Source organism: Phalacrocorax carbo, chromosome 19, assembly GCF_963921805.1.
Source record: "Phalacrocorax carbo chromosome 19, bPhaCar2.1, whole genome shotgun sequence".
NCBI lineage: Eukaryota > Metazoa > Chordata > Aves > Suliformes > Phalacrocoracidae > Phalacrocorax > Phalacrocorax carbo.
The window spans coordinates 756867-771836 of NC_087531.1; the positions used below are offsets into that span (position 1 = coordinate 756867).

Consider the following 14970-nt stretch of genomic DNA (forward strand, 5'->3'; position numbering starts at 1 on the left):
GCCTCGTCCTGCAGCGCACCGATGTGGCTGCAGGATGGGTGAACCCCAAACCTCTCCTCTGGGAGAGGCAGCCCCAGGGAGGCAAAGCTGGGCTGATCTCCAGAGCCACCTCAAACCAGAACCGGAGCCTTCCTCAGGCGGCCCGTTTCTCAGCGCCCGCGGGGTGCGGAGGGGCCTGTGGGCTCAGCGCGCTGCCCTCGCCCCGCCAGCGGAGGAAGCTCCATAGCCCCATGTCCAACAGTGGGTGACGACGGGGGCAAGAGACCAGACCTTCCCTCCCCACAGCCCTTCCACTCGCACAGGGCTTGCGGAACACGGGTGAGCGCATCGGCGCCGGGTGCTCAGCCCTCCCGGCCCCGCCGGCAGCTCTCCGAGCCGATGAAGGGGGAGGGGGGCCGCCGGCACCCCAGGATGGCGGCAGGGGTGTGCGAAGCGCCGGGCGCTCCCCTCGCACCCAAGCACCAGGATCCTCACACCTCAACTTCTGGCAGGAACCCAGCACAGCAGCTAGCAGGAGACCACAGCAGCTGTTAATAATATTTATTATATACAAACACTTCTTAAATAGAATGAACTCTACTCTTAATTCATCAAATCATTTGGTTTGTTTCCCCCCCCTTCCCTTCCCACCCACCGTCTCCTCTTAAAAGCCTACGATTATCCCTTGCTCTCCGGCGCCCTGGCACGTCCTCGCCGCAGGCAGGGAGCCCGCTGCCAGCGAGGCCCTTCCCAGGAAGGCTGGCTGCAGAAGGACGCGACGCCCTGGTCACGGGCAGGCTACCCCCTTCCCCAGAGCAACGGGGCTCCTCGAGACAAAATGAGAAAGAAAAAGGGGGCACCTGGGTGGGAAATGCAGAGGAAGTGAAGCGGGGGGCTCTGAGCCCCCCAGGGCGCTGACGTGGAAACCCTTTCCTGGTGGAAGACACCGAAATGCAGACACGAGCCCTCCAAGGGAGACGGACTCCACAGGTGCTGCCCAGCTGTGGGGAGAGGCTAAACTCGGGCCACTTCTGCAGCGACCCAGCTGCCCCCGAGAGCAGAGTGCCCCACGCCCCACCTCCCTTTTCCACCACAGCTCTCCCGACCTCCTCTCAGCCCTACACACGAGACTCCTGCTCTGTGCAGCTCTACCTACAAGCACAAACCTCCTTCCAGCTATATCCTCGCTCGGGGCCAGCCTGCCCTTGGGGGGCCAGTCCCCGCCCCAGCCCCACGGCACCAAGGCTCGTGGAGGGGTCGGGTACAGCCAGCTTCACCTCTGCTGCCGGGGAAATGAGGGAAAAATGAGCTGAAATGTCTTGGATTTAGTGTTTTGGTTCTTTGCTAAACCATCTCATGCAAGAGTTCAGCCAGGGAAAAGCTGATCCCTCCTCTGGGATGGGGCTGATCTTAAATGCAAACGTGTCCCACTGCAGGGACAAGGCACTGGAAAGCAAACTTCTTCACCCACGGGGCAGGTGCCGAAAGCAGAGCTGTACGGAGACAGAGCTGCTGCCCTCCTCGTCCCGAACGGCGCTACAGACACCGACGCTGCGCATCAGTTCCCAGCAGATCTCACTGGAGACCGTCCGCCTGTGCCACGAGCTCCCGCTTTATGCTGGCCACACACCTCTGAGAGAGGCCAAATTCCCAAAGCCCCCGCAGCGGAAGGGACAGCATTTGTCCGTGGCTGACCTGCACAGGAATCGACCCCGCTGCTTCCAAGCCCAGCCAAATGCATCTCCTGGGATGGAAGCTCTAACCTGGAGACGGCAGCTTCTACCCCAAACCTGCTGACCAAGGAAAGTTCAGAGAGAGAAGAAAATGGGGCTGAACTGCAGTTTCTGCTTTGGTTATTGCCCAGCTTTGCCCTGGCGTGAGCAGATCTAGTGTTTGGGGAAGGTCTTAAGCTCCTTTTCCCCTTAAGGAGAAGGAAAGCTTACCAGGTTTCTCCTCTGCCTTCTGTGGCTCTCCCAAGGATGTCTGAAGACGCTCTCCCTGCTCGCCCAAGGCCGCTATTCTAACCAGAAAGCTGCCGCACACGCGTGTCTGTCACAAGTGAGCTCACGCTCGTGAGCGGCACCGGGACTGCGAACGCCACCGCAGCGGGCAAAGCGGGGGCAGCGAAAGGCTGGGGCGCGGGGCCGACGGCAGGGCTCGGGCGGGCAGCCTGCTCGCCCCCGAGCCTCGCAGGCCTCGCCCCCCACCCCGCAGCCCCGCGCGTCAGCCGCTCGCGCACAAGCGCACACGTGCTTTTTCCCGGGGGAGTTCACTGCAGCACCTCTTCTCCGTCCCAGCTGCTCTGCCTCCGCTAAGAGGAATTCATGGGTTAAGGATGATGGTGAAGTGAGAAACAGTAACAAACAAAATCCAAACGCCTTCCTGGTGGTCCAGGATCACAGTAGCAGGGACTCAAGACAGGCTCCTCAAGTCTGGCTCCGAGCAAGGTTTGGAGCTCGGCGTACTATCCGCTGGTGCTGGGCAAGGGCTGCTTTCCCCCCGGTCCCCAAGAGCGCGACCCAGACGTCTGTCCTGATCAGCGTCCTCCACAAAGGCTGGAGGGGTCTCTGCCGCGCTGCTCTTTGCAAGGCAGTTCTTGCCGCTAGGTTTGGCTTGGCTGGCTGCGCCCTCGGCAGCCACAGTCTGCTCAGGGAGGGGAGGGCTGGGGACGGAGGCCCCCTCCTCCTGCGGCGGGACGAGGGGCGCAGCTGGTGCCGCCTCTGCGGCGGGGGGAACATCTGCCGCCGCGGCCACCACAGATGTTGAAGTGACCTCAATGGTGATGGAGCCCACGGCCGACTCCGGGTGGTCGCTGCTGACCCTGATGCGGGCGACCAGACTGGAGGCAGCGGCAGCATCCTGAGGGCTCCCACTGGCCGTGGCTTCGCGCACCACGTTTGGCTCCAGGAGGGTAGAGCTCAGGTCAGAGAGAAAAGAGGCTTCTGTAACGATGGCGGCTGTCTCAGCTACCCAGTTCAGATCGCTGCCAACAGACGCCGCTGTGGCAGCGGCGATGACGCTGGAGGCCTCGCTGGGAGTCAGCGCAGCCGGGCTGCTGCTCTCCCCGGAGGGTCCGGCGGGCAGGTGGGGTCGGCGGCTCCCCACATCAACCGGGGCAGCCGTAGTGTTGTTGTTGAGGTTGTCCTGGAGTGTTGTCTGGGTCCCCTGGCCCACCTGCTGGTTCTGCAGCAGCATCTCCTGGATCCTGATCTGCTGGAGAATGGCCGGCAGCTCGTAGTGATGGAAGAAGTAAATCATCGAGTGCTAGAGAAGGCAAAGGGACAGGAGTCACTCACTGGGCCTGGGCTGTGAGCCCTGACATACCTCGGAAAGCTATGCTTTTCCTCCTGCTGTAGTGACTGGAGCATTCGACTGCTCCGAGAGCAAAGAGGTTATCTGAAATTTTGGAAAGATTTACCCCTTCTGCTATGATTCCTGAAAGCTGCTTTTATAGTTTCTCTCTGGAGACAGGCAATGGAGTACAGCCCCCCTTCCCTTGTAAGTGCTGAGAACAAGAAGGGTAAGGGCCTTTCTCTGGCCCGTCCCCAGTTCCCTGCCTCCATCCTGCAGCAGAGAAAGGGGCAGCTCAACAGCCAGAGACACACCCAGGGTTTGCTTGAACCAGGACGTTGGAGACATCTTGCCAGGACCTTCACTGCACAGGCCTGACCAGCTCCTCAGCCTCTGCACGGGAGATCCTCAGGGGGATCTCTCCCAGAGAGACAGGATAGAAATCCTCCCCCGACACCTTCCAAAACTCACTTGACATCAGCCTACAGTCAGTCAAGTGGCTGGATTTGAGCCAGCGACCAGAAAGTCCTGCTCCTTGATAGCCTCCTGCTGTTCCAATTCTAAACCAGGAACTATTTCAATCTCTTCTGTAAGGAGATTGCTACTCAAACTCATCTTGGCAAGAAGTTTGATAAAAAGCAACGCAGTTGCCTTCCTTCAGTTTGTAACAGCGCAGACAGCGTGAGCAGTCAGCAACGTAGCAGCAGTTTAAATCAACAGGCAGCCAGACCCCTCTGAGGCAGGTGGGGTGGCCAGGACTGAATTGACGGGATGGCACCTGCCTCCACGCGGCCGGGGGCACCACCGTGCCGCAGAGGTGGCAGCTACTCACCTGGATGAAGAGCCACGAGGTGACGAGAGCCAGGCTGCTGTACTGCCCGTTGAATCGGTAGTGGTAAGCATAGAAGGCAAAGTGGTACAGGTAGAAGAACCTGGACAGAAAGGCAATAACGATCAGGATACATCAATGGATGGGACAAACGTTTCTTTCTACTCCTGACTCCATTCTGAGCTGGGGCACTTTGCACAGGGCGCTGCAGACTCCCGTTAACGGGTAATTAGAATTGCCTCGCTACCAGCAGGTCTTCCACGGGGCAAACCAAAGGGCAGGCAAAGGACTGAGGTGGTTCCTGAGACCCAGGCACGAGACCCAAAGTGGAAGCGATTGCACTTTGGACCCTACGACAGGTAGGGCAGCACCCAAGGAGACGTACAGCAGCTCTCCAGAGTGGAAGCCCTCCTGCCTGGGAGGGCTGGGAAGGATCTGAGGCAGCCTTCTCCCACCAGAGAACAGGACACGCAGTGAGAACGCGCACTGCGGGAACGAGGTCGCAGCCAGCTCTCACCTGAGCCAATGCCTCTTGCTCGTATTGGTGTGGCAGCAGATCGCATCGTACTGGTCAGCCAGCCACACAATCAGGATGATGTAAAACGCGGTTGTGGTGTCATTGAAGAACTCTGACATAATGGCCTCCATACCTACAGGACAGAGGGTGTCTGACATCAGCGCGCCGCAGGGCACGACACCAGCTCGCGAAGGGGCACGCGAGGGAACCCGCAGTCAGGCCCGGAGCTGGGGCTGCACGACCGTGCACCACAGCAGGGTGAATCGCTCTGTTTGGAGCAGCAGCTAAGGGCAAACACGCCTCGCTGCTGACCGCAGGCACTGCACAGGCCAGAGGATCAGCTGGCTCCGCACAGTGCAGGTTTCGGGGGGGTGGGGTTTGTTGCTTGTTTTTTTTAAAGTCAAATTGTGCTAATGCCACGTGGTCACAGGAAGCGTGGATCTGAAATAAACTGAAGTGGCAGACAAAGCTTCAGTTTATGTGATTTCCAAATGAATTGCTTTTCCAGGGGACCCAGAAGCACAACGCAGCTCACACTGCCATCAAATTCCAGAGCCTTCCACCCTGTGATGAGCAGACACGCTAACCACCTGCCGTGGCCAGGTCAGAACAGGGAATTACACTTTATACAGATCTCAAAGGCACTTGCTGCACACACACAAGAAGTGAGCTGAAGTCCTCACCTACGAGAGCCAGAATGACAGTGAGGAGGGGAGCTGCAGGGAACGCAATCGTCATGTTCATTTCCAGCATCTGCAACAGGTCAACTGCAAGAGGGGAGACACACTGTAACACGAAGTGGATGCGGGGCCACGGAACCCTCCACCCCCACATCGCTCCCTGTTTGACGCACTGCAATGTGCAGCAAAGTCCACTGCCCCAAATCCACTGCCCCCGATACCTGCCAAGAGACAGCACAGCTCTCACAAGCACGGTGACAGGGGTGTAGGGGGGTTATATTCCCATTGCAGCCACATGCAGGGCCCTTCTAAATGACAGTCGAGAGCGTATACTCCACGCGCTGTGCTGGAGCAGGCACAGTGGCCAGTACACCCTAAATCCCTTACAAAATCCTTACCAATGAAGACAAAGATCTGATGGTGCGAGTAGCGCAACAGCATCGAAACGGACAGAGTCTGAAACACGAGAACAGAAGCCAGTGTTAGAGCCGCAGAGGTCCAGGGAGCCACTTGCGGAACCACACTACGGCAGAGGCCTGGGCCGGCAAGCTCGGACTCGCAGTGGTGCACAGCATGCTGTGCATGTCCTGTGTTTGTTAGTTTGAGCTATGCAGACTGACTTCCCAAGAGCAACTAGGACTCCACAAACAGCAATTAGTCTTTGTGTTACTGCAGTGAAATAGACAGTAAGTAATTTGTTCATAAAGAGACCGATTCTGACTCTGAGCAGGGGCCAAAGAGCAGCAGCAGAGCTGGAACTAGGGTTTCTTCCCGTCCTACGCCTGTGCTCCTCCCAGCAGCTCACAGTGCCCCTCCGACAGCGGTCACCCAGCACTCCTTTCCTCCTCTCCCACTGGCCACAGCGGTACCGTACAAGGAGCTGCATCAGTGGGCAGTCAGACACAAAGGGAGACAGGCACCCAAGACTATGAACACAGGCTTAGCTATCACCTGGGATCTTGTCTAACACTTATCTGTAATCACTGGATCACAGGAGCCTCGGATCTATCTTTATCACTCCTGGCAAATTAGGCCTGCTCTTAAAAGTCCCAGAGGACAAACTTCTGCACCCCATGCCCTGACACCGAGTGTTTAACTAAGAGACTCTTGAACCTGAATCTCCTTTTTGACAAAAAGCCCCATTATTTCAGCTCCTCTGTTTGTTTCACTTCTAGGACTTTAAGAACCCACATTAAAAAAACCAAACCAAAACAAAACCCCAACCAAACAAAAAAAACCGAAACAAAACCCAAGACAAACCCCCGCCCCTCCAAACCCACACCCCCCCCCAAAAAAAAAAACAAAAAAACAACCCAAACCAAACCGAGCGGAGCCTCATACTCCATGAGCTTAGCTTTAAAGGCAGGTGAGAGCTCAGGCTGTACTGTAACTTCAAACATATGCTGACCAGCACCGGGCTCGGCGTGCAGGCGGTGCCTAGCTCCTGTCAACTTACAAATATGACCATGATGACAAAGGCTGCCAGATACGAAGTCCGAGCCATCCACATGCTGACAAAGCGGTAGTGCTCCCCAGACACCACATTGCGAAGGAAACCTGAAAAAAATAAGCCATACGCTCCGTGTGATTAACCCACAAACGAAGAACAAACTTCCAGTGCCTTCTAAAGTAACAGGATTTAAAGCAGATCTATGGCGACACCTCCTCACGGCAGCACTCGTTATGCAGTGCAATAGGGCAGCAGGAAATCACGTCTGCAGACATCACCCCCCTCCCGCTCATTTCATTTTGTCCTTGACAATAATATCCCTACATAACACAGGGAACTGTTCCCTGCAAAGAGATTAATCAATCGTCAGAGGACGATATTCATGTATCCATCATAAAAACATCAGCTGCTCTGCACAGCTGCTGAAAGTGATTTCTCCGAGCCTTACCTTTGTTTTCTTCATTTTCAGCTAAAGCTTTGACACTTGACATCAGGATGTCGTCATAACCCAGGAACTCGTCCAGCAGCAGGCGACTGAACCTGTCCCCAAAGCACTGGTCCCTGGTAGGATCTAGAGAGAAGACAAAACTCCATTCAGATTGTTTATACCTTAAGCCAGAGACGTGACAAGGCAAGCACAGAGTCTTCTCATCACTCAGGACACATGTGCCAGCAGACCTGCGTCTGTGCTCGGGGCTTTGGCGGTATAACTAAACTGGGCAGGACTGGGAGGCAGAACGTCACACCCTGACAAATCTAGCCTTGCTGTCAAAATGCTGATGTCAATCAGGCTTTATGAACTACGTCAGGGCTGTCACACTCTCTGTTGGCACACACATAAAGGGAGTTTTCCCTCTAGGCTTGGACTATCTCCCTAGGCTCAGCCCAACTAATGGCCCAGAGAAACAAGCCCTAGTAAGACTCAGAGGGCCATGATGAGACTTTTTAGCCATCAGCTGGCCTCAGCACGACACCGCTGGGGCCCACCATCCCCATCCATCCTCCTGCAGCGGAGGACACGCGAGCGCCTCCCCACTGCTCCGGGCGCTAACGAAGGCTGCTCAGCTCCATCTCATGAAGCTGGTACTGCGTTCTGCTGTGTGAACGCTGGTCAGCTTGTAAAAATAACCCAAACCTGAGCAAAACAGGAAGCGTGAACACAAATAATTTTTCAGTAAATTACTGGGATACTTATGAAGGAGTTTATCTAGCTGAATTGGGAAACCCAGGTCAGTAAAGAAACATTTAACATGGAAACTGCCTATTACCTGTACGGGATCACTGCTTAATACTCCAGCCCAGCTGGACTTCAGTTTGATGAGAAGTAATGAACTCTAGTCTGACTGATGCCCTACAGCTTGTTACAGATCAATTATGATCGCAGGTATGAGAGAGTTTGAGGCCATATTTCTGACTTGGACAGGTTTTAATGGAGCAAATGGCAGGAGAAGAAAACGCTGTTCCAGGAAAATGGTCTGCCGGTGCTAACAGGGGCACAGAAGCACGCCGAGGCAGCGCCAAGCAGATCTGCTCAGCATCGCCCGACACACACGCAATTGCTCTTGCCACTGGGCTCTAACACTGCGCTGCCACTGCTCCACGCTGAGCCTAGGTCTTCAGTGCCGTGAGGCTCTTCCTTCCTCAGTCAGAAAACTGTGCTCACTGAAACAGGCTCCACCATTTCAGACTACTCCTCTTGCAAATGTATGACCTACTAAAGCAATAAAGACTCCACAAAGAAGCTCTCCTACGCGTAAAATGATGCCATCAACCGTTATAAATAGTTTCCACGAGACTAAAGAGGAAACGGCGCGTAGGTATCTCTGCAGAGCACTTACCCACCCCTGCACCAGAGTGGGCTGGCTCCCTCACTCACCCAGAGTCACCACCATGACCGGGATGCTGAGGCGCTGGCGAGTGCTCTGGGACAGGCGCAAAAACCCGTACTCCAGCGAGTACTCCACAATGTACTCTTCCTGCGGCCACACTGCAAGAGAGGGTGGGAAGGAAGACTCAACAGCAGGGCTTGCAAACAGTCACCAAGAAGAAACAGCATCTCTGGACTCCCTCCCACCCACCACGTTCTGGAAAACAGAATCAGTTGCAAACGCAGGATTCAGGCTTCCTTCGACCAATTTAAAACAAATCAATACAGGTTCTTTGAAAGTGCAGCCCATTCCCTTGACGTGAAACTTTCAGAACAGCTTCAGGGCAGCGGTTCCAAGCTCTGTCGAGCGCTGTCCAGAATTTGCCCACATCTTTGCCCAGCGAGCCCTAGACCACTTTTTCTCGCTCTGTTCAATTTCTGGCTTCTACGTTGTTTAGGAAAAAGCAGGAAAACACACTTTATACCTGCTGAACACCAAGTAAAAGCTCCACAGGGCAAGAGCACTGCAGCCCTCAGGAGACAGAGGTCACTGCTGCAATTAGAAGTCTCAAAACCAAAGGCAGGAGTAATAACAGCTTTCAAAAAAAAATCTTGGTGCCTGAAATTTCCTTCTTTTTTTTTAATTTACTTTTTTTTTTTTAAAGAAAGGTTCGGAATAGATGCTTTTTGCTACATCGTCTCAGAAATGACAAAACCTCCTGCTTAAGTCAGAGCCAAGCAATTTAATCCCTGATCTTTCAAACTGTCACAGCGTATCTTGCAAGAGGTGAGGGGAGGCAGCTGTCAGGCATCTCACACCACCACAGCAAAAAAGTAAAAGGATACAATAACTTAAAGGAAATGCACCTGCTCTGACTTACAGCGACACATCACTGACAGAAATGCCCACTTTAATTCCCCGCCTCTGATGCCGCTTCTTGGGCAGCAAACACAGGCTGGTGTGTTTGTTTCATGGTTTTTTTTCCGTTATAGAACAGTTTTAATCTCAAATGGGAATAAAGCCTTTTAAAGATATGTTGATATTAAAGATATTTAATATCAACAGAAGAATTACTTTGTGTCATAAAACATTTTTCCATTGTAAAATACTGTCTGAACACCTAATTTGATGTACTTGTAGCACAAGAAGCCTGGAAAAACAATAAAACAGGTATTTGGGACCCATTTTAGAAGATGAATTTTTTAACTACGTTGGGAAGCAGCAATATTCTCTCTCCCACCTCGCTGCTGGATCGTTTCCAACCAGGCGTTCAGCAAATCAAGGCACAGCCCATCAGTGCACACAGCACCGTACAACGTGACCCTCTTACAGAACTTAGGCAACTATTAATAAAGGTATTGCACCAAAAATATTTACTGGTCTCTGGTCTTATATGACTTGATAATCTTAAATTCAGGGCTAATGAGTTCTGGATCAGCACCAAGCAAAACCACTGCAAGACCAAGGGAACAGCACCATCGCAGTGTCCAGCCTCACAGCCCTCCACAGCCAGAACACCCAGTACTTCCGAAGAGCAAAGAAGCCCAGTCTTTCCAGGGATGAAAGCACAGATGAAAAAAAGCAAATTAAATAAGAATCCAATTGCCACGTTTCTACGTCAGCGTCAATATTTTTAAATAGACTTCCTCCCCTAACCACCAGAAGCAGAAGTTTTCCAATGCTGGAATTCCATTTTAAATAATACAAAGCCACTAAATCTCCCTCTAGAGTTTACAAGACATTAGCAGCTTCAGTCATGCTGGAACAAGGGGAGAGATAAAGCAGGATGATATCCTGAACAATGCAGAGCAGCAATGCTGTATCTCACAAGCCACTAAAACCTGCTCAGTGGCTTTCAGGATTAATTAGCTGTTCCAAGTACTGGTGTTGACTCAGGCACCCAAAAATACAGCCCAAATGCTGTTAATACAAGGAGGAATGTGCACCGTCAGTGGGATCCCTGTGGATCTCGAGATGACAGTGAACTGCTCAGAAAAGGCAGGTTCACATTCATCCCAGATATCTGGCACCGATCACTGCAGGAACACGATGCCAGACAAAGAGGCTTCAGCAAATTCTATAGCCCAGACAACCCCCAACTCCCAGCCTCCCTCCAGCTGAAGGACCATGGATCTAACGTTAGTATTGACAAGACTGACCACAGACAAATGCATCAGGGAAGACATTTAAGGTTACTAAGCACGTGCCCGGAGAAGCCAGAAGGAAGGAGACGTGCAGGGAAGATGCATGGGGCAGGGGAAGGAGAAAGCATGGATAGCAGTGTAAGTTGTCTTTACCTGCTCTGGCTAGCATCTCAAACTCGGACACAGTCTCCCTCAGAGGCTGCATACCTTTAGTGGCTGCTTCACTAAATGAGAACTCCTGGCTTTCGTTGTGGGTCAGTGCCTCTGTGCTGCTCACCCGGGAAGGCTTGAGGAACACCTTGGGCTCAATGTCCAGCTCAAACTGTTGGAAAATCATGGCAGGGAAAGTCACATTAGCAGCCACATCAGTTCGCATCCTCTGTGCTCCCGCTGCGCCCCTGGCAAAGGCCTCCACCACCAAAAGGAGGACAAAAGAGGCAACCTTTGCAGGCTTTACTTTCTATGTTAAACCATCAGAGGCTAATGTGGAGATTCCAGAAGAGCCAGGGAACACACTTTGGTTCCAGGTGACCAAGGGATCACAGAAGGGCTGTGGCATACTTCAGATTCTAACAAACCATTTCTCCCCAAACCGACACCCAGGTTCCCATCTCCTTCTGTGCACACAAGGAACATGTCTTTACCTTGACAGAGCTGTTTTCAAACATATCCACAGTCATTTCCTCCTCTTCCTCCTCCTCTTCGTCAGCTGTGGACTCAACTACCATTCCTGGGAACTTCTCAACACCACAGAATTGCAGGAAGATGGGGGCTCGGCTCGAGTTGCGCTGTATTTCCACCCGTAAGATGCCATCGCGCGGCCATTTCTCTCGCACGTGCTCCAAGCAGTTGATGGGCGAGCGGGAGAAGGCGATGTGAATGTAAGCCAGGATGAAGAGCACGAAGAGAGCCTATACAGAGCAAGAAACAAAGCAGAGACCATCAGCCCAACCAATCTTGGCCTGTTTTTACAGACTCCCTGGTTTTAGCCATCTCTTTGCCCATAAAGACCCTGGGTTAATGTGGACAAATGGATCTGCAAGTGGACAAGAGCTTTCAAGCTTTCCAACCCCAGCAGTCTCTCTGCTCCAAGACCGAACCCCAGCCATTTTCAAACCCCGTGGCAGTCTCTGGTCTCCCCCAAACGACTGCACTGCAGGCAAGCTAATCAAACACAGCACCGACGTGTGACAAGGCTGCAGAGCATACTGAAAGAAACACAAACCCATTCGTGGCTTTCAACCATTCCCTCCTCAGCACAAAGCCTTTCCTGTCGAAGCCCAGAGCAGACTGCCCAACTGTACAAAGGCAGAATGAAGCAAACTCGCCGCTGCGAGGTACGGACCCTGCCACAGCGGAGGTCGGGCTGGCCTGCTGAGGCTGGGCTCGTGGAGCATCACCATTCCCTTGCCCTGGCTCAATCCAGGGCTGTAAATTCACAGCAAAACAGAGAGGACTAATAAAATCCATTCCCTGTAGCAAAGGCAGTAAATCTAGCACTATGTTACCCAGCCTGTCCAAAGGTCACTGCTGAAAGCTCTGAGGAGCACTGGTACAGTAAGCAGCACAGCTGAGGTTCGTACACTCATTTTCCAACTGCATTGAGATGCTCATTCCTAACTAAACTAGCTCTCCTTGCTATGTTTCGTTCTTGACCTATTTGCTAGGAATAAACAGACTGGTAAACATCACATCTGCAGAGGAGCTGCATGGGAAGACGCTAGGGAAGGTAAATCAGAAACACCTCCCTTGTCGCAGGAGGAGCCACGAGGAAGGCAGCAGAACCACAGGCAGTTTCAGGCTCAGTGACCAGCAGCACGCAGGACCACGCTCTCTGACCTCCCCTCTACCAGCACACTGTGCAGAGCCCAGCCCAGGCTGAAGTCTGGCACGCTCCTGACCCCATGGGCAGGAGCGGGCTGCTCTCTGCACATGGCCTGCGAATACTCTGACTTCCTCGGGAGTGCTTTGATCAAAAGCAGGCAGCGGCAAGAACCGCTACCAGCCACACCACTTGCTCAGCCTGACAGCCTTGCCGTTAGCACCATTCCCATTCCAGTCTCCCTGTCTACCTGAAACCAGTCATACAACAGGGGAAAAAAAAACCCCAGAGATGTTAAAACCTTGAAAGTTTCTTGGGGGAGGAGAAGTATATGTGCAGTATGAGACAAGTTGTCCTAAATGTTTTCTTGCTTTAAGCCACTGAATTTCAGAGACTCAGAGCAGAAGGGTAGTGTTGTCACCCGGCAAGCTCCTCTCCCCCTTCCCCTTGCTCTAATTTCCCATGCTGGCGAGAAGGGAGCTGCGGTGCAGGATTCAACCTACAGGCAGTTCACACCGCAGACACTGACCAAGGGTCTCCAATCTGGCACCCCCATCAACAAGAAAGCAGGCAGGTCTTTACGCTGTACACAGAGGTGCAATACTGTGCAGGCACAGCTGAGGGTACTGACTGCTGAAAAGAAATGGGGTTAAAACGGGGTTGTGCATTCATCACTTCCAGAAAAGGCAACACTCCAACAATCAAATATTTCTAATATTTCTAATATTGTATGCAATGTACCCAAAAAGAGTGATTGCTTGGACACAGAAATATAAATCTTTCATGCCCGCATCCCTGGACAGACCAGCAGCAGCCTGGCTGCCCAGCAAGCCAGCTCAGTGATTTGCTTTTTATTTCCGGCTCTGGTACCAGAGCCCAGGTGGTGGTGGGACCAGCACAGCTCATTACAGCTATTCACATCTTTCTCAGAGGAGAGGCGCCTACGGGAGCTTTGTGGCCAGCTTGGGGTAGGTGGCCCAAGAGCAGGCTGTGACCTGTAGCACAGCCAGGCTTTTTTGTGTTTATAAGGAAATTTATGCCTTAACGCCCGACTGCAGGCTAGTGAGAGGAATGTCTGCTCCTCCCCACAAAGCCGCCCCTCACCTTGAGGAGGACGAAGAATTCGAAGACGCGTCGGAAGGAGGGTGGGAAGAGGCGAGCGTAGGTCACTGCCATCTTGAAGAAGAGCGCGTGGAAGAGGCGATCGCGCACATTGATCAAGGGGTTCTGGTTGAGGTTGGGATTGCGGACACCCCGGTTGTTCCCCCCGACAGCCCCACCGCCCCCGTTGTTGTTGGCCGGGTGGTGGTTGTTGGCGTTGGGCTGGTTCTCGGACATCCTGACACGGGCCGGAGGAGCCGCTCCTCCGCTGGGCTCCTCGGGGCGAGTCAAGCGCTGCCGCTGAAGGGCCGGGGAGAGGCCCCAGGTCGGGCGCTGCCCCCGGCCCGCTCTCCTCAGGGGCCGCCGCCGCCCCGGGCCCAGCCCGGGCTCCTGCGCGCAGAGGCCTCGGGAGCGGAGGGCGGGTCAGGCCTGGCGGGGACCGGGCCAGGCTGCGGGGCTCAGCGGGCCGCTGCCTCGGCGAGGCCCGGGAGCGGCGCGGCCCGAGAAGGCCCAACGAGGTCGCGGCTCCTGGGCCGGCCCCGCGGCCATGGGGGGGTCCGTCAGCAGGGCGGAACGGCCCGGAACGCACCGGGGACCTCGGCTCGGCTTTCCTGGCTCGGGTCTCCGGCGCGGCGCGGTGCGGTGCGAGGCGGCCCGGTCCCGTCCCCTCAGCGCCCCGCCGCCATCTTCCTCCCCCCCCGCACCGACGGCAACACGCCTGCGCAAGCGCCACCAAGGAACTCTGGGACGGTGGAGGACAAGCACCGGCCTCCCCCTCGCCCCGCCCCGGAATGCAAAGTAGGAGTCATCCGCCATGCACCGCGCGTAGCCTGCCGCTCCGCACGGCATCTCCGCGGCAAAAACGCCAAAATACCTGAGAAAAAGAAAAAAAATATAGTGTAAAAAGAAGGGAATCACCTGATGTGTGACACTGGGAGGAAAGGCAGGGCAGTACGACACAGACATACTCGCCATGACTTCAAAATCACAAGGTGGAAGAAGCATAAATAGCGCTGCGGGCACAGAGCGGTTCGTGCTCGCTTCGGCAGCACATATACTAAAATTGGAACGATACAGAGAAGATTAGCATGGCCCCTGCGCAAGGATGACACGCAAATTCGTGAAGCGTTCCATATTTTTGGGACGATCGCACCCTCCCTCACCCCGGAGGGGGCCCCCTCTTTTGGCGCCGCTCCGTGCCGGGGCGCCCCCGCCACACGGGCCGTGGGGGTGCGGGGGGGGGCAGAGCCCCAGGCACGGCCCGCCAGCCCTGTGGGGAAGGTCCATGT

The 14970-nt window shown here is 54.3% G+C and overlaps 1 protein-coding gene and 1 non-coding gene across 3 annotated transcripts; one reads left to right on the forward strand and one right to left on the reverse strand.

The window, feature by feature from the left end:
* Nucleotides 1-525: 525 nt before the first annotated feature.
* TMEM259 (transmembrane protein 259) lies at nt 526-14401 on the reverse strand. Of its 2 annotated transcripts, none has more exons than XM_064469690.1 (11): nt 13685-14401; nt 11403-11669; nt 10966-11080; nt 8623-8733; nt 7195-7317; nt 6753-6853; nt 5695-5752; nt 5300-5383; nt 4617-4749; nt 4103-4202; nt 526-3243 (listed from the first exon to the last, which is right to left on the reverse strand). In XM_064469690.1, exons 1-11 carry the CDS (start codon nt 13916-13918, stop codon nt 2392-2394), a joined length of 2178 nt encoding a protein of 725 aa, XP_064325760.1. In that variant the 5' UTR covers nt 13919-14401; the 3' UTR covers nt 526-2391. The 2 variants fall into 2 exon arrangements, with proteins under 2 accessions (XP_064325760.1, XP_064325759.1); XM_064469689.1 differs by having other exon boundaries at nt 10912-11080.
* Nucleotides 14402-14714: 313 nt separating this feature from the next.
* Nucleotides 14715-14821, forward strand: LOC135316517 (U6 spliceosomal RNA). Its single transcript, XR_010375776.1, has one exon. It is a non-coding gene; the product is annotated as a U6 spliceosomal RNA (small nuclear RNA).
* Nucleotides 14822-14970: the final 149 nt, after the last annotated feature.